Here is a 24,049-nt window from a genome sequence, read left to right as displayed (position 1 = left end):
GTGTGGCTCTGTGATGTCCGGTAGCTTTACTGGCTTGTTGACCACCATCTGAGGGCTGCTGTACATCAGCATACTTCACTGGCAACGCGGAAGAAACTTGCGGCTTCTTCGGTGTTGCATCAATCCCCTCTGGGTGCTGATCCCATTGAATCGTCGATGATGCCCTATCGTCGTTTTCAGCCTCTGGCAATAGGAAGAGGTGGCGTCTGTTGCGGCGAACTACACCATTGTCTGTACCAACCCAGTAGGACCGTGGTGTTTGGGATGGTCGTAGGACAGTTCCGGAAGCACCCTTGTCTTTCTGCCATACCCGATTCCCTGCACAAAGTCTGGGCAAAGATCGAGCAGCATGACGCTTGTCAAAGTATTTTTTCTGCCTGTTCCTGTACTCCTCGTGTGTTTTCTGCTAGGAGGAACTAATGACAGAAGGCTTTAGCCTAGACTGAACACAGGGTATTCTTGAGCGCAGCTGACGGCTCATCAAAAGTTGCACTGGACTGTTAACCTGTGAGACCTGGTGAGTTCCGGTAGTTCAGCAAGGAAATGTAGGGGTCCTCTGGTTTCTACAAAAGTAGCTTTAGCGTTCTTACCATGCGCTCAGCTTCAGCATTAGCTTGCAAGAAGCGAGGACTAGTTGTAACGTGCTTGAACCTGTAGACATTTGAACACTTCTTGAAAAGAAACGAGACAAACTGCGGCCCTTTATCTCAAACCACAGTGTTTGGGATGGTGTGCCCGACGAAGATGCTCTTCGAACTGGATAGTGACGCCGTTGATCGGCTTTCCTTTTCAACGTTTGGGATCATTTGGCAAGAAACCGGTGACTGCTTCTGGCAACACTCGGCCATTGGCAGCGAGATCTGCTTTCCCGGACTTCAACGGGGGGCGTATTTCGTGGTGAATTTTGGAAGCGACGGCAGCTCGAGCAACAAGTCGATAACGTTGTTCTTCTGCACATTGCAGGTTGGTGGTCGTCACTTGCTCTTGCCGATTATCGCGTGCTTTCGCTGCCGTTGTTGCCAACTTGCTGCAGTGTTGAATGTTTGAACTGCGTTAAGTGCCTCGCTGTTGTACTTGTCGCGAGACGCTTCGCGATGACGAGCCTACAATCGTTTGCTCTGAGTGGGGGTTTGGCTTTCACGCTGTTGAATGTTCAGGCATGACAGAAGAAGCGTTCAATTCTAAAAGTCGTCAATCAAAACAGTCCTGGAAATGTGAAATTTGCAATCCACATGGTGCTAAGGGTAGCAATGCCATGGCATCTAGAAAGGAGGATGCCAAGCTGAAGTTACTATTCTTGGAGATTAATCAGAAGCTATCCACCCTTCTTCCTTTCACCGAGAAAGTAGACGGGATTGGACTCTCGATTCAGATGCTGTCAAACCAGTTTGATGCAGTAAAAGAAAAACTAGATGTACAAGAATAGGAAAGGAAAAGGGACTGCCCCCGTTTATTGCGATGATGTCCAATATATACAGATGCGCTTATCACATGACTTTTGTGATAGTGCTGAATGTCTGAGCGAAAGAAGCGTGCTCATTCTTATAAACAGGCTGATGTCACAACGACGCCATCCTACATGACATACAAGGATTTGAGAGGATTGAGCGTGAGAGACAAGAGTTTTTCGATTCAGTGCGTGACCATAGACCTGTGAGCGACAAAGCACGTGCTCAGAGTGCTAGCGTGCTGCACGCAAGAAAGCCAGTAGACGAGGGAAGCGCCAAGGACAAGCGGCCCCCCCTGTCAAACGAAAAAGAACGCAAGTGCTACAACTGTAGCCAGTACAGTCATACGACAAGAGACTGTCCTCAACCAAAACGACTGATGAAATGTTTCTGCTGCAACAGAACAGACCACACGCAGTCACTGCAAGGAGGTGCCACAGCGAAATGAAGCAATCACAGTGAATGAGCCAATATGTGAAGTAAAGAGCGCAAGCGCCTAACTGAAAGAAGTAACAATGAACAGAAGGTCCACTCTAGATGGACTCATTGAGATAGGCAGCTCTGGCTGTCTCTTGCGAGTCACTGCAGCAGTGCGATGTGGCACTGAAATTGTTACTTAGGCAACAGCACTGTATGGGTTTGGAAATAGTAATGTGCCTGCGACAAAAAGTGTTAGAAAATGCAGGGCAGACCTATGTATTGACAGCGTTTTGGCAAAGGACGTACCCATCTTCGTAGTCCCAGATGAAGCCCAATCTGTGGATTTGTTGGTCGGGAGGACATTCACTGAGTTGCCTTACATCACGTATGCAAAGGTAGGAAGTCGCCTGCGATTTTGGCATTCCAATGAGTGTCTGTTTGCTCATCTGGAGCCCTACGAAAAGCACCACAGACTGGTTGAAACCTAGAGAGGAGCCCGTACTTGAGAAGGACACCGTGAACTGGATCACATTGACTGCCGAGCAAAGGCTCTCAACCCCCATCGTGTACAGGCACAGCGGTCAAGATATCCTGCTCGACAATGACACTTGGAGAAGTCACTGTTCCCATGCAACCAGTAGGTGACTGAGAGGCTCTCATACAAAAGGGTCAGCCGCTTCGACGAGCAAAACCAGTAGAGGTACTAGAAGTTTCTGCTGGAAGCTCCAGTGCAGTGTGGATCACACTGATCAGGAAGGGAGCACAATGAAATAGGTGTGCGCATCAACTGAGCGACAACCAATACGGCTGTGTGAAGTGAACGTCGGACCCTCTGTGACAGAGTTGCAGCATTCAGAACTGGTGGACGTTTTGATCGAATTCCGAGAGTGTTTCGCGATGAACACGGCAGAAGTAGGTTGCATGAGAGCGCTGGAGATGGACATCGTTGAAGACCCGGGCAGCACCCCTGTGGCATTTTGACCTCGTTGGAAAAATGCTGAAGGGCGAGAAACAGTTCGAAGAATCATTAGGGAGTGGAAGGACCTTGGTTTGGTGACCGAAACGAGCTCCGATTATGCCAGCCCTGTGCTTGTAATAGATAAAAAGAATGACGAAAAGCACGTGGTTGTTGACTATTGCAGGCTAAATGTGCTAACAGTGAAGGACAGGTATCCCCTTCCAAACATAGACGATCCATTTGAAGACCTCACAGGAGCAACCCTCTACATCGTTCAGGATCTGGCTCAGGGCTACCTTCAAGTGCCCATGACAGAAGAAGCCAAGAAGAAAACAGCATTCATCACTCCAGATGAGACAGGTCAGTTCAACCGAATGATGTCCGGCCTTACAAATGTGCCTGCAGTGTTCCAGCGGCTTATGAATCGAGTACTCAGACCACTAAAAGGTGAAATCGTGAAGTGTTATCTACATGACGTGCAGTTGCGTCAAGTGCTGCAGGGATTCAGGGATGCAGGCTTGACACTGAGGACCTCCTGGGGTTTTGTCTGGTCAGGGGACAGGTACAACCAGGTGAAGCCAAAACAAATGCAATTGCCCAGTTCCCAAGCCCAAAAAATGTGCACGACGTTAGGTGCTCCCTTGGATTGAGTGAATTTTTCAGGAAATTCATCCACAGATATGCCTTGGTTGCTGAACCACTCACTAGGTTAACCAAGAAGGAAACTGTTCAAATGGAAGGCAGATCAAGAAAAGAGTTTGCAGGAACTGAAGAGGAAACTTGCATCAAAGCAAGTGTTGCAGTTGTTTGATCCTGGAGTAGAAACTGAACTGCCCATTGACACCAGTTCCAAGGGAATAACAGGAATGTTGCTACAAAGAAAAGGGAACAACTGGCATTTCATCTACTGTGTAAGCAAGGAGACAGCTCAGATTGGAACTGATGGCCATCTTGTGGTGCGTCGATCGGCTGCGGTTCCTACCCTTGGGCATTCATTTTACAGTCGTTACAGACTGGCAGGCCCTCATTTATTGGAACGCACAGCGTACACAGAAAGCCCAGATCGCTCGTTGGTATGACCTCATCCAAGAATTTGACTTCACAGTGAGGCATCGACCAGGTGCACAGATGAAGCACGTTGACCAGTGGAGTCGGAAACCAGTGGAGTGCCCAAGTGATACCATGGATGACCTTCCAGAGAAACGCTTCGAGGTGTGTCTGGCCTGCAGTATAGAATACCAGATAGCGGCCACTCAATTAGGAGACGAAGAACTGCGGCAACTTATACAGATTCTTGAACAGCTGGAACATAAACGCTCAAGAGAAGACAAGAACAGAACGAAAGACTATGTTCTCAAGGACGGCTGGCTTAAGCGGATTAACGACTCTGACAACAAGATGGTAATGTAGTTTGTGTTGCCAAAGTGTATGAGGAAGGCAGTCGTGGTGTGATGTCATGACCTTCTTGGCCATTTTTCGGTGGACCGAACCGTAGTAAGAAACCAGGAGACTGTCTAGTTTCCTTGGACGCGCAGTCATGTGCGAAATCGCATCTTGCAGTGCTTCGAGAGCACATTTAAAAAGGTCCCAGGTGGCAAGAAAGAAGGACTTCTCAACCCCATTCCACCTGGTAAGCACCCCTTTGAGACTGTGCACCTAGACCCCATGGGTCCGTTTGTTCCGAGTAAGAGACGGAACCGACACCTTCTGGTAATTGTTGACAACTAAAGTTTGTTCATCTGTCTCCCTCTCGTGATACATGACTAAGCATGTACTGTGTGCAATGGAAGAATACAGACTCGAGAAAGGCCTGCCTCGGACCATCATCACGGACTGAGGAAGTTGTTTCACTTAGAGAGCCGTGCGAAGTTTTGTGCGACACGGACAGTTCGACACGTCCTGAACTCCTCACGCCACCCCCAAACCAATGGGCAAGTGGAATGAGTGAATCACACAGTGCTACCCGTCATCACTACAGCAATGAAGGATCCAGAGCATCGGGATTGGGATGCCAACCTTAAGTATGTTGAGTGCAACCTAAACAACGCTGTGAAAAAAAGCACGGGCAAGACCCCGTTTGAAATGCTTCATGATTACAAACCTGCCGTTTATGGATTGGCCCTGCAAGGGTCAAAAATGGATGGTGAAGATGCTTGGAAGAACCCGAGTGAGTTAAGAGAGACTGCGCGGCAGCACCTGCTTGAAGAACAAGAAAGAAGTAAGCAAGCGTACGACAACCGGCATTACCCTACAGAGTACAGAGGTCCTTTAGTGATAACTGAAATGTTGCCCGCCAACATATACAGAGTGGCGGAGCTCAGCAAGAACACCGGAACCAGATTTGCAACAACAGCGCATGTTTCGCAGTTGAAGGTGTCAACGACAAGTAAGACATCTCATCTAGATGACAATGAAACATCAGATGAATCAGAGAGCCAACTGGATGACTGTCAGCTCGATGAGCCTTTAGCAGTTACATGCCCACATAGACAACAAGCAACAAGCCAGACTACGAGACTGTGTTCTTTGTAACAGCCATCGTTTCTTTTTCCTTTTCTGTGCGCATAGTTATGCTTTGCGTTTTTCCTTAATGAGGGCGTTTCAGGACAGCAGAGTGTAGGCTTTTCATCATTGACTGCTCACTAGCGCCCCTTACGTTGGGTTGTGCGAATCGTGTGCTCGAGACACGGCTTATGAATAGTGTGCGTGACAGCTCGTTTGGCGTCGCTGGTGCGTCGGTGTGTGCGAGCGCGATGAAACAGTCAGTAAACGTGCGTGTTTGACAACTGGCGTGACTGTGTGTGCGATCGTGAGTCCCATGTATCACCCTTTAAGTGCACCTTCATTAAATCGTTTTCTTCTCATCAACCTGCGTCTCATCCAGTGGCACTGAGTGACTACGCGTGTATATAACACTTATTTACTTCATTATACCATTCTTCCTGCCATTTTTCTCTTAGTTTTCTTTGTACCAATTTTATAATATCATTATGTGGCATCTTTACTTTCTGCATTTTAGCATCAGTACAGGCAGCTGCAGCACATATACATCAGCTCTTTTGTTATTGTAGATTCCTACGTGACTTGGTACCCAGCAGAATTTAATTTTAAGCCCTTGCGTTTTGGCTGCTACTACATTGTGAACATCCTTTTAAAGGTTTTGTTGCATTTTTTGGATGTACTGATGTACCGTATAAAGCGTGTAAGAGCAGCACTTTTTTTTTCCAGATTTGAGGGCCAATTTTCTGGGTGTGGCCTATATACGCGATATGCAAAAATGTTTTTTTTTTAAAGTAAAAACACACCAATCGGGGAATGAGCGTCATTTATTCTATGTTGAATCATCACTCGCAGAGTATTCCAACTCTGAGCTGGGGCTGTGCTCTGGTGCACGCTCATCCCACAAGAAGTCGTGCAGCATGCCCGCTGTCAACGAATAGCTGTTGTTTTGCGCTTCCATCCCTTAGCAGAGCAGCTCTTCTTCCAGTTCAGGAAACTTGCAGGGCTTGTCTCGGAAAGCGCGCTTTTTGAAACTTGTGTTCCTCAAAGCATCCTTTTAGTTGCACCATTGTCGGACACACTTCTCGGCCACATCGAATTTCCTGCCCACCGCACGCTTGCCGTGTTCGAGAGCAAACTCCCAGCTGTGTAGCTATTAAGGTGCTTGCCACTCGTGCTAAAACTGCAACGCTCGGCGGCAGCACGCGAAAGCCAGTAATACAGTGAACTAACATGCTGCCACAACTCCCGTGCCTTTGACAGCCACAAAAAAGCTGGAGCTGGTGATACGGTGATACTGATGCCGATACGAATAGCGGGAGCTCGCGGTGGAGGAAAAAGTTGACAATGATGATAAGCCGCGGCCTCGAGCGCCATCCGTGGTCGGCACATGGAAACTCCCGTGCACTTGCATCACCTCCGCGATTAAGTGCATCGTTGCTCGCAGCCGAAGCTGATCGCGGAGGCCATGGCACGTGCATTTCGAAGGCTATACCCGCGTGGGTCGTGGAAAGTTTGGGTGCAGCCTTTACAGGGATATTATTTTTTTTTGAAATATTTCCTTGGGGAAAACAAGGTGCCACCCATACATGGGTGTGGCCCTTACACGTGTTTATACAGTAATTACGCTGAGGGAGTCTGTATAAATGATTCTGTTTTCAATGTTGTTCCTCAGTATTTTTTTTTACAGCTAGGGTTATGGCATAACATTCGACGGCAAAAACTGACACACACTGAGGCAGCCTTACTATTTTTTCTTGTCTTCTACTACAGCACAGCCAACATAGTGTTTTGGAACGATCCGTATGAAAAGCTGCATGATCACTATTTCTCATTCAGTGCCAAAAACTCCTGTATAATGAGTTCATGAGGTGTTTGTGTTTTATGAAAGTGTGTTAATGAGAGGTAACATACAACAGGGAAGTTGTCCCAAGGTGACAATGAATCAGGTGCCTATGCAATATCAGGAAGTGCATCCAGTATGTTGAGTTCCAGGCACTGCTCTTCAAAATGAATTGAGTACTCTGGTAGCTTAGGGTTTGCTGTTAATGCCGGGAACTGAACCCGTGTACGTGTCGCGACTCGCCATGACACATCTGAATTTCTGTGCGCAGTGAGCATGCCAGCGTTAAAGCCACAGCAGTTGCGCCTCTGAGGCAGTGCTGGCTGGGCTTCTGCATGCGGTGGTGAAACCGTGCTTAAAGCAGCATGAGGCATCTGTTCTGTAGCTTCTTATCCACAGGCCATGGCTATAGTTATGCAGACAGTATGGTGAAAATTAACAACTGGCTCTCTTTTAACCCCTCATGGTGGCTAAACACAAAAGGTGTGCACGGGAAACACAAAAGATGTGCTGTGGAAGGTCAGTGCATTATTCCAGAGCCCTCCACTACGGCACCTCTTTCTATCCCTTCCCTTAGGGCACAGTTCAGGTGCATGGTTAGGATATCCAACCAGGTATGTATGCAAGACAGTTACTGAGACATTTCCTTTCCTCAAAAACCAATTTTAAAAAACTTGCACTGCCATAGAATGTGCCCATGACACCACACAAAAAGACAATGACATCAAAATGGCAGCCAATGCTTGTGTGCTTTTATCAGCATGAGCTACAGATAGTAACAGCTGTCATTTGTTTCGTGGGGGTGCCACCTGCGTGCTATTTTTATTGTTTTTACGCGTTACACTATTTTATGAATACAAAGACAAAACCTCGAATCTAAGCCGACCTAAGAGTCATATCTCGCGTTTTTGAAAAGTATCGGCCTAGACTCGAATAAGTATGGTATGTTAAGGAGACACTAGACAAGAGTCCGAAGCCAACAAAGCACAGAAGAAAACTTCCGGATGACCAAGTGCAGGCAGTCTAGTGAGGCATAGTGCTACCTGAAGCACGAGAATCAGCACAAGTGGAGAAAAAAGATGCTGCCACCGCCTGGAAGACGTTGAAGTAACGAGCGTTAGCTGTTTGGTTTACTAGAATTGATATGGATGAGATTACAGTGAGGTACACCAATGAAAATACAAATTTGACATCTTGGATTTATAAGTGAAATCACCAATAAATCACCAATTGGATATATCAATGATGTCACCAATCAATCACCAACTGGATATATCAATGACGTCAACAAGCAGTCACCAATTCGATATACTAATGACATCACGAATCAATCACCAATTGGGTTGCTATATCGATTTACTATGGGGGCTGCCATATTGAATTCCTCGGACTTGGAAAATTTCACGCCGAAGGGAGTTGGTAGCAGACCCTAAGAAATTGAGAAACGTGATGAGTAAGAGCTAATGCTCTTAAAACTGCAGGCATAATCAGACCCCTGGCACCACGCTTCAGCCACTCCAGGCCGCTATGTTGATGAAAGCAGAGGCGACTGTCACATATAATAGGGAGTCTGGCATAAAAGTATGAACGAAAGAGGTTTGAAGAAGATGACGAGGATGGCAATAAGGATGACGTGGATTAAACGAAGACTAAAGAAGATGAATAAGAAGTATTCAGAGAGGTGGGAAGAGATGATTGGTGGAGAAGAGAAGAAGGAGAAGACGACGACAAGGATTGCGTGGACTAACACCAAGGTTATAAAAGTGCGAGGGTGAGCAAGGCACGGAGGGTATAAACTGAAAAGCGGAGGCTCCGGCGGGTCAGGAACACTTCGGCTGGAAGAGAGCAACACCGGCTACTGCTCTGGCGAGCTCGAGTTCTATGGTGTCGCACCGTGGACTTCCTGTATTTCCTGAGCCCGTTCCGGGGAGTCAACAGAAGACGCCACCACCTGCCACGGCCAGGGGTGTCTCCAGCACTGTTGGCACCCATCCAGGTGGTGCCCCCAACGCCAACATCACCGGCATCACCTCCACGGGCGCTTGGACCAGGAGCTTGTACGACGCAGCCAGCGACGCCAGCCTGAGCACGCCGAACGCTACCTCGACGCCGGCTACTGGACCCATGCAAAACCGCATCAGCACCGAACCAACCGTGAGCACGAATGCTGACCGCTGACAGTAGAACGCTAGTAATAGACGCTAGTAGCCGTATTGACAGTCTTTGTGTTAGTTTTGTGTGCTAGTGTGTGTCACGTAGGATGCATTAAATGTGCGTCTGTGTGGGTACAACTGTCGCCTAGTCCATTCTTTTGGTCCGAGTGTTCTCTGGGGAGATCAGTGACAGTGACGCTGCATTCCCATAGACAGAAAAATATAAGGTACTGGCAGGTTCAACTTTGCGCACGGCCGACTATGCATATCAGACTCTTCACTGATCACTATGTCAATTAGTGTGAGGCGGTAGGATTGGACTGGATTTACAAGTAGCTCCGGCGCTATGTGACCAGACTAGGAGAAGGATTTGTCCAAACGCAGGAGGCTTCTGGAAGATTTTCACTTTTGTCATACAATAGTACAGACTATCAAAATCTGGGAGTCTGCCAGATTATTCGGGAGACCTGATAGGTATGAAAATGTCCTCCTTGGAGTATGCCACGCTATCTCCTAAAGGTGGTCATTGAACCAGAAAACTGCCTTCTTTGTCTGCAATTGCTACCTTGCTGGAAACAACATGCCCAAAAAGCAGATTGGGCTTGTTGCTTTTTCATCCTCAAGTAGCAGCACAGAACGTAGATGGGAGCACATTTTGTCAGTGCTCATTGTGTCACCTTCTCGCCTCATGCTGCTACTTGAGAACCACATGCCAGCTAAATGCAGATCTTTGTTGAAAACAGAAAGCAAGCCGGAACTTGCTTTGCATCCGGTGCTACTGAAGCCAGCGGCGAATGAACTTGCTTTCTCCTGGAGCATCGTGCCCGACACCGGAATGTTTTGAAGCCTAGCCTCCTCTTAAACAATGTATGGATAGCTTCGTCCACATTCTCACGACTGCCAAGTTCAAGACAGTCACAACAGCTGACAGCGCAGTGCCTTTTTTTTTTGATAGCGTTGTTTATTGCCTCTGGGCATAAGGGGAGAGTTGTGAAGAAAAGAGAAAAGAAAGAAAAGAGTGGGTGGGTGTTAAATAAAGCATGAAAGATGTGCCGATCTAATGAAGGCGAGGAGGGAGTGGTGATGTGGCCCCTGCGTCCAATCAATATATGAGGACAGGTTGTCCGAGTGGAGACCCGCTGCTGCCAGGTAGCGAATTCTAGTTAGCTTCAGTGCCGGGCAATCCCACAACAAGTGGTGAATGTCAGCCTCAGTGTCTTGTGAGTTGCAGACTGGACATCCTAGGTGGGGATATAAGTGGCGAAATTGAGGCCACGTCCGAGTTACGGCAGGAGTGAGGGCGACTCCGACCCGGATCCTCCGGAGCACAACCTCCTCTGCACTGGTAAGACTGCGGGGGAGGGTTATCGCACACGGAGGGACGAACAATATAGTCGCGGAACATGATAGTCTTCTACCCCGCGGCTCAATTATTATATATGTTGATGCCAGTATCCAGGGCTGTGTAACGACGACTGCACTTTACTGTCCCTGCCAGCCTGCACTTAACAAGACGGCCAGGTTTCGATTCGCGGAACCCCCTACTTCCTTCTGTGCTGAGCTGCTTGCTATACAAGATGCGCTTCACTCTGTAGTCGCAGTTACTTTGCTCCTTACAGCCCACATTATCATCCGTACTGACGTCCTTCAAGCAACTCGTCTACTCCGACGCATCAGCCGCAGCCCAGAAATGTGCCAGAATATACCGTATTTACTCGAATCTAACGCGCCCTCGATTGTAACGCGCACCCGTTTTCCTTCGCAAAAAAAAAAAGTACCATGCACCTCATGCTTTCATACACTAATACAACTTTGTCTCGTTTGGAAAAACAAAGGTTTAATCTCGATGCGCTAAAGTTGCGATAATAAAACACACACACACACAAAAGGAATTGGCTTATCTTGCCAAGATTGTTTTCGCTCGTCGTCGCTGTCACTGTCCTTATCACTGTCGACGGACCAAAGCATTTCATCCTCAGTGCCGTCCATGGCATTCAATATACCACATTTTTTAAAGGCCTTGCTGACCATGGCAGACAGTATCGTGCACCACGCATCTTCCGCCCATCCAGTGAAGTCTTGCAGCGAGGGACGCTTAATTCTGTTGCTGGGAGTGAATTCATGGCTGCCATTCACAAGCCATTCGGTGTAGAGTGCCCGAATCCTGTCTTTAACCGGCTAGTTTAAACAAACATCGAGCGGCTGGAGCTGCGATGTCATGCCGCCGGGTATCACGACAAGGTCGGTGTTGCATGCAGCGAGCTTGTCCTTGATGCGTTCGTCGAGATGGCACCTGAACGCGTCAAGCACAAGCATCGCACGCAGGCCCAAACTGCCGCCGGGTCTCTTGCGCCAGACGTGATCGATCCGGTCGGCGACCAAGTCCGTCGTCATCCAACCTTTTTAATTTGCGCGCACAATCACGCCACTCGGAAACACGATTCCTTTCGGGAGCGTCTTGCGTCTCAATATAAGATACAGGGGCAGCTTGTGTCCATCCGCGGTGCAACAAAGCACTGCGGTGATGCGTGTTTTTTCGTGGCCGGAAGACAACATGCGCACTTGCTTCGCCCCCTTCTTTTCAACAGTTGTGGTGGCAGGCATGTCGAAGTAGAGCGGTGTCTGATCAGCATTTCCAATCTGGCCGAGATGGTAGCCGTTCCTGCGGCGCAAATTCAAAACGTACCGCTGAAAACTGTGCAGCTTTTCTTCATACTCCTCGGGCAACTTCTGGCATATCCCCGTCCGCCTTCGAAGAGAAAGCCCTTTTCTCTTCATAAAATTTGACAGTCAGCACCTGCTCGCTGTGAAGTCGCTCCGCGTGAGCACCGTTTGTAGGGCTAACTGCATCGCCCGGACTTTGAGCAGATCAGTCGTCACTGGCCGCTGCGCCGCTCGCTGCTCTTGCACGTATTCTGCAAGCCGCTCTTCTATTTCGGCGAACCGGCCCTGCTTCGGTCCACTGAAACCCTTTCGTGTAGCCTTGCTGGCGAAAATCTTTTCCTTCTGCTTGCACCAGTCCCGCACGCATGTTTCTGGAACTCCGAATGCGCCTGATGCCGTCTCTGCACGCATGATGACTTTCCTTTTAAATGCGGCATCATGATGAACTCGACGTATCTTCGCTGTTGGCACGTCCATGCTGGTAGATCAAACGCAGAAAACGGGTAGACGAAGCACGAGGAGGATGCGACTGCAGCTAGGCTGGCTAGGCATAGACAGCTAGGCTCGAAGTGCGTACGAGGCGGCCATTTTGAAATGCCGATGGCGATATGATATCGGAGATTTAGTGTTGTACTCGATTCTAACACGCACCCATTTTTGGACCCGATATATCAAAAAAAAGGTGCGCATTAGATTCGAGTAAATACGGTACATTGCCTGGTGGCTCGCATACCGCAAGCCATTCGAATTGAGTGGGTCCCACGTGACCTACTCTATTCACAAAGATCTGCACAGTGCCTTGCTCCTTGCAAACACTGACTTGCTATTTGCTGGCGTCCAGTTGTTGAATTTCCACCTTCTCTTTTAGTGAAAACTGATGTGTGTGTTTTACGCGGGGGCCAGAACTCATTGCGAAGCATTCAGACTTAGTACTATGCAGAACTAACTTTCGAGTCTTTGAGAAGCTCGGACAAAAATGAGGCAGCTGATAGTCCTGGTTACATGGATGCGACAGAAGTCAACAGCAGTCCACTTTCTGAGGGGAAGAGAAAAACATCGAGGAAGAGAGCAGAGGACGAGTCACACCTTTCCTTCTTAAAACCTGCTCTTTGTCTCAAAAAGTCAACTTAAGATTCATTCTGTTGCATTCATGTAAACTCAGCTCATGAGGCCTCATCAACACCAACATTCATGAAAACAAACAACAAAATCAATGAAAACAAACAACAAAGTCTAGCGTTTGGCATCACAAAGACAGTCCTGCACCTAATTTCCGGTCTGATATGAATAATGATGACGAAGATAGTTAACCAGTTAAGATGCACGGCAGCAAGTGCATTCTAATCGAATGCGAGTTTTGACGCTGCTAATTTCAAGGAAGTTTGTAATAACGAGGTATATTGCCATGGGGGAGCAAATAAATTAAGCACATTATTCTGAAATGTTCGGTATTTTGGAATTCACAGTAGTGAAATATTTCTATGTTGAAAATGCTGCCATTCTGGCGGGTATTTTCGAAAACTTCATAAATCTGAAAAAAAATCATAAATGTGGCCGGAAAATTTCCACTTCATGAGATTTCTTTATATAGCCTTAATATAAAATCCCAATTTCAAGGCTTTTATTCCGTTTAAGCAACACTTTCATTCAACCGGACTCCATTTAGCATCAGTAATCTGCAGTAGCTGGTTGTGGTGCAAGAATGGAGGTGTGAACGCTCGTTCTTGTTTTCCAGCTTTGTGTGGCCGTGCAGCTGAGTCCTCAAAGCCATTTTATTGAAGGGCCATTTATTTCTGCCAAAACAAACAGGAGTTTTTTTTCTTGACGTTGGCGGCTTCTTTCCTTGCCACGCAAGCCACAGCTAATGAACCTTTTTCAAGAAGTTCCTGGCATTAGGGGGTTCAACTAGCGCGAATTCAAGAAGGACATATGGGAAGAGCACAAAAGACCACTGCAGTGACTGCCTCACCACATGAAAAGAACTCTACACAGAAGCTCCTAAAGAAGTTGCGTGGCAGCCGTTTACACCACACAGCTTTTATAGTGCTCACCATCCGCAACATTTTTTACATGACTACACTGAATTCTGGTGACCGCACAGTCTCGATGTACTGGCCCCTTCTTCGACTATACACACTTCGTGATTCCGAAATAAAATTCAGTTGATAGAGAGTGCCCGTGGGTGCCTTTCATTGTCCTTTTGTCACTGTGCCTGGTGCTGTATATTCACCACATTCTCCAGGTCACACTATTCTTCAGTGCACCCAGTTTGGACAAACAAACCCTCCACAATAATGGATGGAAAAAACCCCTGTGCTGCCTTCTCCCTTGGATGCAGGCAGAGACAAGAGGAGCAACCAAACTGGACGACAGGCCTCTACTGTTGCAACCATGCCGCACTACAGGTGAGGAAAACTGCCCCAGCAACTAGCACCCACCGAGAATGTAGGCAGCGACCAGCTTCTGCTGGTGGCTCAGCTGCAGGTAGGCAGGCAGCAGAGAGTGGTGGCCCTCACCCCCTGCCCCCTCTAGTGGCAGCAGCAGGGCCACTAGGCAGGCAAGGGCGACAACAAGCATTGGGGGGCTGGCCCCGGTACTCGTGGAGGCCCGACTGCCGGCTCGGCTGGACCGGCGCAGCGCCAATGACGTAGGCTCCAGAGAGATGGAGCCTGCATACAAAGAGGTGCAAAGAGAAAACCAGTCAACTCACAGGCCCCACAGCTAAGGCTAGGCTGGGAAATATTTTTGTATTGCATGTGCGTGACAAAAGTGACCGCTGTGGCTGTGTATCTATCCTCCAACCATGTGCTCAGAAGAACGACACACAGTGGAATCTCGTTGATGTGATTCTCACGGGCACTGAAAATAAAAACGTATTATCGGAAAATCACATTATCCAAAAACGGGCTCTAAAAAATCCCGAATAATACATTCATGGCACAGAACTTGATTTTATTACAGCACTTTAAAATAATTTGTCACTTTGCAATGCACTTTTTGTTTTTCGATGTCCTGCAGCAAGCTTTTTTGAAACTCATACAAACGAGTGCAAGTTTCATGACTGAGCTCCGCACATGCAACAAAGCCACGAAGCTTGTCCAAAGCTTTGAGTACACTGTCAGTAGTTAATGGCCGATGATCGCCACGGCAATCTCCGGCGTCTTGGTTGTCATTGTCGTCACTCTCCTCTTCAGCAGTAACATCTGCTATGATGTCGTGGACAGTGCGTAATTCACATGTCCCCAGTTGGTCGTCCGCTGATACAAACTCTTCTGGAGACACTTCGACGTTGAGGTCACCCCAGTCCGCGATGTCAATCTTTGCGCCGTCATCGTCAATTTCCACCAGATGCACAAAAAAATCCCCCCTTTTTGAAGCAGTTGGCGATCGTTTCCGGTTTGACGAGATCTCATGACATCGCCAGGAGATGGATAGCATCAAGAAGATCCTCCTTCAAGTTGGCATTTTTCCAGTCAATCTTGGCCACAAAGCATTGGACCAACAAGCTCCTGAAGTGAAATTTGACATTTTTTTACGATGCCTGCATCTAGGGCTGCAAGTGACTAGTGCAGTTGGATGGCAGGAAGATTACCTTCACATTCTGCAGCCACGAAGTATCAACAGGGTGCGTGGCACAATTGTCGAGAAGGAAAAGAATTTTACGGTTCTCGGCAAGCATCTGGCTATCCAGGTGAGGAACTCTGTGAAAAAGGCTCTGGTCATCCATGCCTTCCTATTCGCTTTGTAAACGACAGGAAGGCGCGGATTACGCGAGAAGCAGCACGGCTTCCAGAACTTTCCAGTGATAGTAGGCTTAAGCTTCTCAGTCCCATCAGCATTGCAGCACAACAATACGGCTACTCTTTCTTTGCTTTTTTTCCCTCCTTGACACGTCTCACCTTTCACGCTGAGACTTTTCTCGGGCTGAAGGTTGATGAACAATCCAGCTTCATCTGTGTTAAACACGTCCCTTGGCTTGTACTGCGAAATCACCACCGGCAGAGCCGAAAGCCAGTTGGAGACCTGATCTTTGTCGGCAGATTTCCCTTCGCCGGAAACGATCTTATATGACAGGCCATGCCGTGTTTTGAAACGGTGGAGCCACCCACCCAAAGCTTTGAAATCGTTGATGCCCAATGAGAGCGCAATCTAACCTGCTTTCTCGCCCACCACCCTTACTTCAATCAATCAATGAATGTTTTATTATCTTCATGAATATAAACAATTTACAAACAGTGCTTGGACCCATAGCCAGGGGGTAGGTTTGGGTCCAAAGATAAAAGTGCATGGGGTCAGGCAGTCTTCACAATTGGAATGATATGGGCCTGCGAATTTAACAATATATTGTAGACTAAAAAAAATAAAAAATATTAATCACGGAACCAGGTAGCGGCACATAATTTCCGAAGGACAGCATGGTATACACGAACTCTTATACATAAAACAAGATACTGGTGCTGCAGGAAAGTGCAAAACACAAGATGTTTTAGACTGAACAATACTCAATGCGTTGGCATAACAGAAATTTCCGCATTTTCCTTAAGACAACAAGTTTTCAAATTTTTGATAAAAGTGTGTTCCAGCCTTAAATCAACTGGTATTTTGTTCCAAACTTTGGCTCCAACGTACAGAATCAGCCGCTTGCCATAGACCGCTTGCCATAGACATTTTTTGCAGGGGGAATATTGAAATTTCCAGGTGTGAAGTTTCTTGTGGGTCTTAGAGGGCTATAGAGTAAGGACACCGGAAGTGGATGGTTTTATCGAGCTATGCTGTGTACACAGCGTGCTGTTTGTACTTCACACAAATGATCAAATGGCAACAACTTCAGATGGCCAAAGAGTGGTTTACTAGGCTCATTATATTTCGCGAAGTTTATTATTCTGATTGCTCGCTTTTGTAAGCATCTAATGGAGTAAAAATATGAGGGGTGAGCCCAGCCCCAGGATTAAGTACAGTACGTCAGGTGACTATAGGGACCCCAAACTAAAGTTTGCTGTGCCGACAGCACCGTGCTCCTCCCATAGCGGGGGAATTCTGAGGTGCTGATTACGCGCGACGGCGCCGCGGCGCTCTGACTGGCAGTGTCTGCGTGCTACACACGCTTTCTCCGCGTGCTGCTTGTGCCTGTGCGCTCGTTTCCTGGCAGGCATGGTGGATGCAAGCACAGCCTGACGACTGCACAGTGCGCCGATTATGTCCATCGGTGGGCAGTTTTTATGCGGTGATCGAAGTGGCACGTGGCACCGTCGTTGCCTAAAGGCGAGGAAGCATCTTGCTTGACTTGTGGGCTTCCCTGAAATGACGCATTTGGTTACCGCCATGACAGAAATCGCACAGGTGGCAGGAATCGTTCAATGCGAAGTACCAGTGCAGTATCAGGCACTGCAGTTTTCATTACAAAACAGTACTAATGATCAATCCCCTGCGGCGACAGGAGAGAGCGCTGGCGGGCCTTTAATATAGGTCTCCTCGGTTTGGCTGCACTTTCTGCACTAGTTCACGAAAGTGCCATGCCAGTGTAGTGTCAGTTCTTGAGGCGCGAGTGTAGCCCGACAGTAGTGCTGTCGGTGCAGCGGACAAATCGAGTGCAAAAGTGCAGAAACTTTCGTCTGCAGTGGCCATGTGCTGGTGTTTGTCACGTGTTTTTACATATGCGCAAGATTGTGCTAGCTGCATTGAACGCTGTGCAAATTTGCTCGAAGTGGCACATCTCGTGGAGCGGCTATAAAATTTGTTAATTCCAAAAGTGGTGAAGAATTTGACACCGTTCTTTCCGTTGCGTTTGCAAAGTGACGCAGGCCGGTCGACCGCCACTGATTCAACGGGTACTTTGAAGAGGCAACAATGAATTCGAGAGGTTATTGAGACTACCGCTCGAGATGATCTTTTACAGTCCATACGTGTGGTTCAGGCTGCTTCCGTTTTATCGAAAAGTGACTGCGGTTGTCCGCCAAGAGTTGCCTGATCTATATTTGAACTCAACTCAATCGCGTTCACTTTCGGCGGGCTGTGACGGCGAAGTGACTGTCAGAGGCTAACTGGCAGGCAAAGGTGTGGGCTGACGGCGACCTCAAGCCCAGTCGCTGTCGTAAGCGGAGGTACTGATGTCGCAGCGAGTCACAAACGTTGCGATCGCCCATGTATTATAAAACATCTCACAATCTGCATCTTATGGCAGTGCTCCATCATGCTGCGTCTATTATAATAATTGCACACAAAAGAGAAATGGTGTAAGCAACGTGCGAGGCTGGACAGGAAGACGAGAACCCATACGCAGCACGTACGTGCGCCATGACAGCCAGTCGCTTAAACACACGTATACGCACTGTCATTTTAGCTGTTTGGTGAGGGCCCGGCGCAGATGCCGCGTCTTTCATGGGTACGCGTCCGTCTCAATCATGGTCTCAACGTCGCTCACTAAAACAAGCATAGCCACCGGAGCATGGCCGCGGAGCCGTCTGCTACGGAGCGCGCCAAGCACCTTGCACTGCTTGCACGAGAAGAGAACTCACCAGGCTAGTGCAGCAGTGCAGAAGAACTTGTGCAGCACGAAGCGAAATCCGAGTGCGAGAGTGCCGCACTTCCTGAACTGGTTTGTGCAGAAAGTGCAGCGAAATCAAGGAGACCTTATGTGTGCCCTTACTCAGCCAACACCATGTAAACCGGCAGTGCATAAAACTGCGAAGGCGAAGATGGCAGACATCATCCCACATTTGAACTAACCTTGTGTCAAACACACGCAGTACCAGTGCGGCTCTGTACCACGGACTGTAGACCTCCTCGGGCTGCCGCGCAATAGCGTTACATGCCCCATCGATGCGCATCAAAACTGAGTCGTGCCAGCGGTTTGTGAGCTTAACGTCTCAAGGCTGTAAGTAGCCTTTGTTGGCATGAGATGTGCGACGTCTATGTCATTGCTCGAAATGGCTACATTCAGCTGCTCAGCAGTATGTTGTAGGATCCGATGCAGATTTTCGTCTTCAGTCAAGGGAACGCCTTTCATTTCAGTATTGTTACGCCTGCCGTACTACTTCACCTCAACAATCTGTTTCCTGATATCCTTCAGTTCTTTGTTCAATCTTTGGTTTTCTAAGCGTTGCGGCGATGCCGAGCTTCTGTTGCGTGTATGGATGCAACAACCGTGGAGGCAGTGTTAAAAGAATTTTTGTAATTCCGTCTGGGAAAAGCAACGCGGCTCGCCGAAAGTTTTGGCTGCACAGGATCAGCCGGGCGAACTTCGATAATGTGCTGGATCTGCGACTTTGTGAGGTGAGTGGCCGTTCTTTAGTTGTCAGTAGTGTTTTTTTTTTTTTTCTGGGCGATTTGGTACGAAACACGAGCGACTGCAGTCTTTCTTCGCAGTAAATGCTGTTTGGCATGGTTGTAGATGGGCTCGTTCGCTCGTAGGCTACGAAAGCTGTGCTTCTTGTTGTCTTATGGCCACCGTGCCAGCTCTGCTAGATTCTGCAGGTGCAGCTTTGATGTTGCACGCATTTCGAGGCGTGGCGACGTGGTTGCAGTCGGACTCGTTCGCAGGCCCTACTCGGAAGTTACGCTTCATATTGTTCCAGCCCCCATGCTTACGTTGCTCGCGTTAGAGGCCTAGCTTTCATCTTGCGCACTGCTGCAGGAATATTTGTCGCAGTTGGACTCCTTCGCTTACAAAACCCATACTAAAGAGGCGGTTCTCGCTGTTTGATACCCGCTTTACATGCTGCTCGCAATATAGGCCTAGCTTTTATGTTGCGGGCATTGCTTGCCGTATTTGTGTTGTTACAGATGGACTCCTTCGCTCATGAATTCAATACTGAAAGGGCGGTTCTTGCTGTTTGAGCCTATGCTGTTCATGTTGGCCGCATCGCTGGACGTATTTGTTTTGTTGTACAGTCGAGTCCACTTATAACAATGTTCAAGTGCCACGAACATTCCATTGTTATAACCGATCATTGTTATAAACGGATTGCATGAAAAAAAGCATAACAACTGCAAAGAGGGGTCACGGACGGCAAGCGACATGCGAGCTCCGCCTAGGCATCGTTTTGGTGGCACCGAAAGGGGCATTGTAAAAAATACGAGAAGGTTGCTGCAGCTGCCTCTCAGCTTGAAAAATCCCCTAGTGCCCGAAAAAAAACAAAGAAAACATGAAAACTTGAAAGCATTTAAATAGGGCAAAATAGCTTGCACTTCTCACTTCTTTGCTGAAACAAACCTGCAATCGGTGAGTTTCGACTGCTTCGCGGCAATCTTGCTGATATCGTTCTGGAGGGCATCCAAATGTTGGACATGTCCGAGTGAAAGGTTTTTTGCAAAAATGAAGTCCCGCAGGGACTCGATCATTCTTGAGGCCTCCTGATGAGAGACAACTTGTACAGGCTCCGGTTCATCTTCGTTATCGCTGCTGTCATCGTCTTCCGCGCCGGTGACTGCTGCAACAATCGCCTCGTCAGTCAATTCTTCGTTTGTGGTGACCGCATCGTCGGCGTGCATGAATTCTTCAAGCCCTTCCGCGTCGCCGTCATCACCGCGCACCGTAGACCAAAGTTCTGTAATTGCTCCATCGGCAGGAGCTTCGCGACACTCCGCGTCACTGATATCCCCGGCGAAGCCCGCTTTTCGGAAGCAATTCACGACGGTGGAGGAGCTGACTTCTGCCCATGCCCCAAAAATGAATTGAACAGCCATCAGGAGCGAAATCTTAGGAGCGGGTCGGCATTCACGCACAGCAATACCCAGGTTAAGAGCAAGCCTGCTCAACACACGCCAGCGATACAATGCCTTGAAGCACGCAATCACGCCTGCGTCCATGGGCTGCAAGCCTGCAGTCGTGTTCAGCGGCAGGAAGAAAATTTTCACATGCAACAGCTTCTGGGCAGTCTGGTGTGCAGTACAGTTATCAAGGACCAACGCCGCCTTCCTGCCATCATGCTGCATCTGCTGACCGAACTCGCACAGCCACTCGTGAAAAAGTTCACGCGTCATCCACGCTTTATTATGACGGTAACGAACTGGAATCCTCGCAGCACCACGGAAACAGCGGGGATTCCTAGATTTTCCAATTACGAAGGCGGGGCACTTGTCGCTGCCGTCCATATTCACACAGAGGAAAACGGTTGCCCGCAATTTGCTCTGCTTGCCCCCCTTACAGGGATCACCTTTGAGTGCATGAGTCTTCGACGGAAGCATTTGGAAGAATAGCCCGGTCTCATCACCATTGTACAAGTCCTGGTCTGCATATGCTTCGCGGATGTACGGCAGTGTCTCTTCCAACCACTTCCGTCTAGCGTCGACATCGAGCGACCCTGCCTCGCCCACAACTGCCTTGTAGACGATACCGTGCCTCTCCTTGAAGCGCTGAATCCAGCCACCACCAGGCTGGAAATCGGTGTTTTGAAGGAGATACGCAAAGTTCTTCACCTTCTCTGCTAAAATCGGGCCACTAATTGGCATGTTCATAGCACGTGCGCTAAGGAACCACAAATACAGTGCCTCCTCTATGTCTTTGTAGGCACCATGCCGAATCCTCTTCCGGCCGTCCTCCATAGCATGGCCAGCACTAGCATGGCATTCGTTTTCAGTCATCTTGAGCGCGTTGCGGATAATGGTTGAAACCGTCGGCTGTGACAGGCCATACTTGCGTACTAAGTTGCACACTTTTTCACAACCTCGGTGCTCCCTCAAGATGTTCCGCTTCGTTTCCAAAGATATTGTCGCTCACTTTCTCTTCTGCGGCAGTTGATCTGGTAGAGCCACGCTGGCCGTGCTTCCTGAAGGAGAATCGTCCATTGTTGAACTCTGGGGAGGAATCCGATGGGCTTGCAGAACCAGCAGGACCGAGGCCGGTGATGGCAGATGATAAAAACCACGCTGGCAACGCACGTGCTTTGACGCTGTACGCTGCCCTCAAAACATGTGCAGCTCATGAAGCAGGAGCCAAAGGAAGTGGGAAAGATGGGGCAGCCCACGATAAAATGCCGTGACGCGTTTTCAACGGGCGGCACACCCTCAGAATGGACTGCTCCCCGCGCAGATACAAAAGCAACAAAAGGAAGCGCCTCCCTACCCTCTCCACCTCTGCCCAGAGGAAAGTGCCCGTCTTTTCTCCTCCTCCGAGTCATAGAAGCTTCTCTGGCTCACCCCATGCGCCTCCTCGCCTTGTATGCGTCGCCACATGATCTTTTCGCAGCCGCTGTGCGCCGTAAGCGTAGTTTGGCTGGCGTGGTAGCTGCGTTTGCGAGTTTTTTTCTTTGAGGGTTGGCTCCAAATGACTACATTTAATTGTTATAACCGACAATCTAGTATGATAGCATTGTTATAAGCGGTTTATTTTACCACAGAACACATTGCAATGGTGACGGTGCCGCGGCTGTCCATTGCTATATCCGATATATTGTTAAAAGCAGTATTGTTATAAGTGAGTTTGACTGTAGTTGGACTCCGTCGCTCACGAACTCGATGCCAAAGGGGTGGTTATCGTTGTTGAGGCTCCCGCTGTTCATGCTGCTCGCGATTCAAGTCTAGCTTTCATGTTGCGCGCATTGCTGAATGTATTTGTCAGGCAGGGTCCATACCAAAATCGGGTGTTACTGTGCCTAGGCACAGTAACACAGCTATCGCTTGAATACTTGATATCTGCATGGATAATAATTGAGAATGCAAGCGAGGACTTCCATTAAACATATCTGTAGACATTTTGGGTTCAAGGCAGTCGTCGCTGCTGCGAATTCGTGCAAAAACCACGCTGTGTGGAACTTTGTAATGGGGATAGGTGGCGTCAAATGAATCAGCAACGCAGGGGTGCGTGCACTGATACTGACTATTTCTAACGTCCGACTTTGGCAAAGCTCTTATGGCCTTTTGTGGGGCCTGCTGACGTGTTAACACTTGTGCATGTTTTTCAAGTAATGAAAGCTCACGCTCTCTAAATATTTTTCGTGCTTTGTATCGTTCCTCGTAAGGTTGTGTCATACAAAATCTTACTTTATTCGTCTTAGGATCACTTCACCGAAGACCAGTTTGAGAGCCATGTCCTTCGGAATTACGGTATAAGGAAATTAAGGCCAGATGCAGTACCAAGCCTTTTTGTGCATTGAAAGCGGCCCACACCCAGGAAGCCTCCAGCTAAGCGTAATATGATTGTGGTTTGGTTATTTACTCCTCATCTAAAAAAAATACCGTATTAACGCGTGTAAGGGCCACACCCCGTATTCCCAAAGGAAATATTTGAAAAAAAAAAAAAAAATCCGTGTAAGGGCCGCACCCAAACTTTCCAGGAAACACGCAAGAATAGCCTTCGAAATACATGCGCACAGGAGCTTCGAGGTGCCGCCCATGGATGGCGCCCGAGGCCGCGGGTCATCATCATCATCTTTTCTTCTGCCGCGAGCTTCTGCTACTGTACTTCCGCTATCCGTATCGGCATCGGTATCGCCAGGTCTAACTTTGTTCTGTTCTGGCTGTCAAAGCATGCGTTTTTTGGTGGTTGTGTTAGCGTGGTCGTTTGGTATAGTTGTTGCTCTCGTGCGCTGTCGTTCTTCACTTTTTCATGAACTGCCTCCGAGCATTGTCACTGTTGCACGATGGGCAAGCACCTCAACAACTACACGGCGGGCTTTAAACTGAAAGTAGTGGAGTTCGCTCTCGAACACGGCAAGCGTGCCGCGGGCAGAAAATTTGAAGTGGACGAGAAGTGTGTCCGACGGTGGTGCGGACAAAGGGATGCGTTGAAGAATACCAGCTCCAAAAAGCGCGCTTTCCGAGGCAAGCCATGCAAATTTCCTGAGCTAGAAGAAGAGCTGCTATGCTATTCAATGGAAGTGCGGAACAACGGCTACGCGTTGACAACGGACATGCTGCGCGTGAGGGCACAAGCCTTGGCGCGTGCTAAAAGCATACCGCACGAGGACTTCAAGGCAAGTGCCGGCTGGGTAAGAAGATTTCTGAAGAGGAAGGGCCTATCATTTCGGCGAAGGACCACGCTGTGCCAGCGGCTGCCCCCCGACTACACCGACAAGGTGCTCAGCTTTCAGAAGTATGTCATCGGTCTGCGTCGTGAGCACAACTA

At 48.5% G+C, this 24,049-nt stretch overlaps 1 protein-coding gene across 2 annotated transcripts in view; it reads right to left on the bottom strand.

Moving 5' to 3' along the window:
* The window catches only part of LOC144124520 (motile sperm domain-containing protein 1), a 91,712-nt gene that overhangs the window by 20,452 nt on the left and 47,211 nt on the right, over window positions 1-24,049 (bottom strand). For both annotated transcript variants that reach the window (XM_077657242.1, XM_077657243.1), the window contains exon 5: window positions 14,424-14,654. In XM_077657242.1, the coding sequence (XP_077513368.1) occupies window positions 14,424-14,654 (231 nt within the window). The remainder of the gene's footprint in view (window positions 1-14,423; window positions 14,655-24,049) is intronic.

This window comes from Amblyomma americanum, chromosome 3 (assembly GCF_052857255.1).
Source record: "Amblyomma americanum isolate KBUSLIRL-KWMA chromosome 3, ASM5285725v1, whole genome shotgun sequence".
Lineage (NCBI taxonomy): Eukaryota > Metazoa > Arthropoda > Arachnida > Ixodida > Ixodidae > Amblyomma > Amblyomma americanum.
The sequence above is the reverse complement of the archived record's forward strand: the minus strand, read 5'-3'. Positions and strand labels throughout refer to the sequence as shown.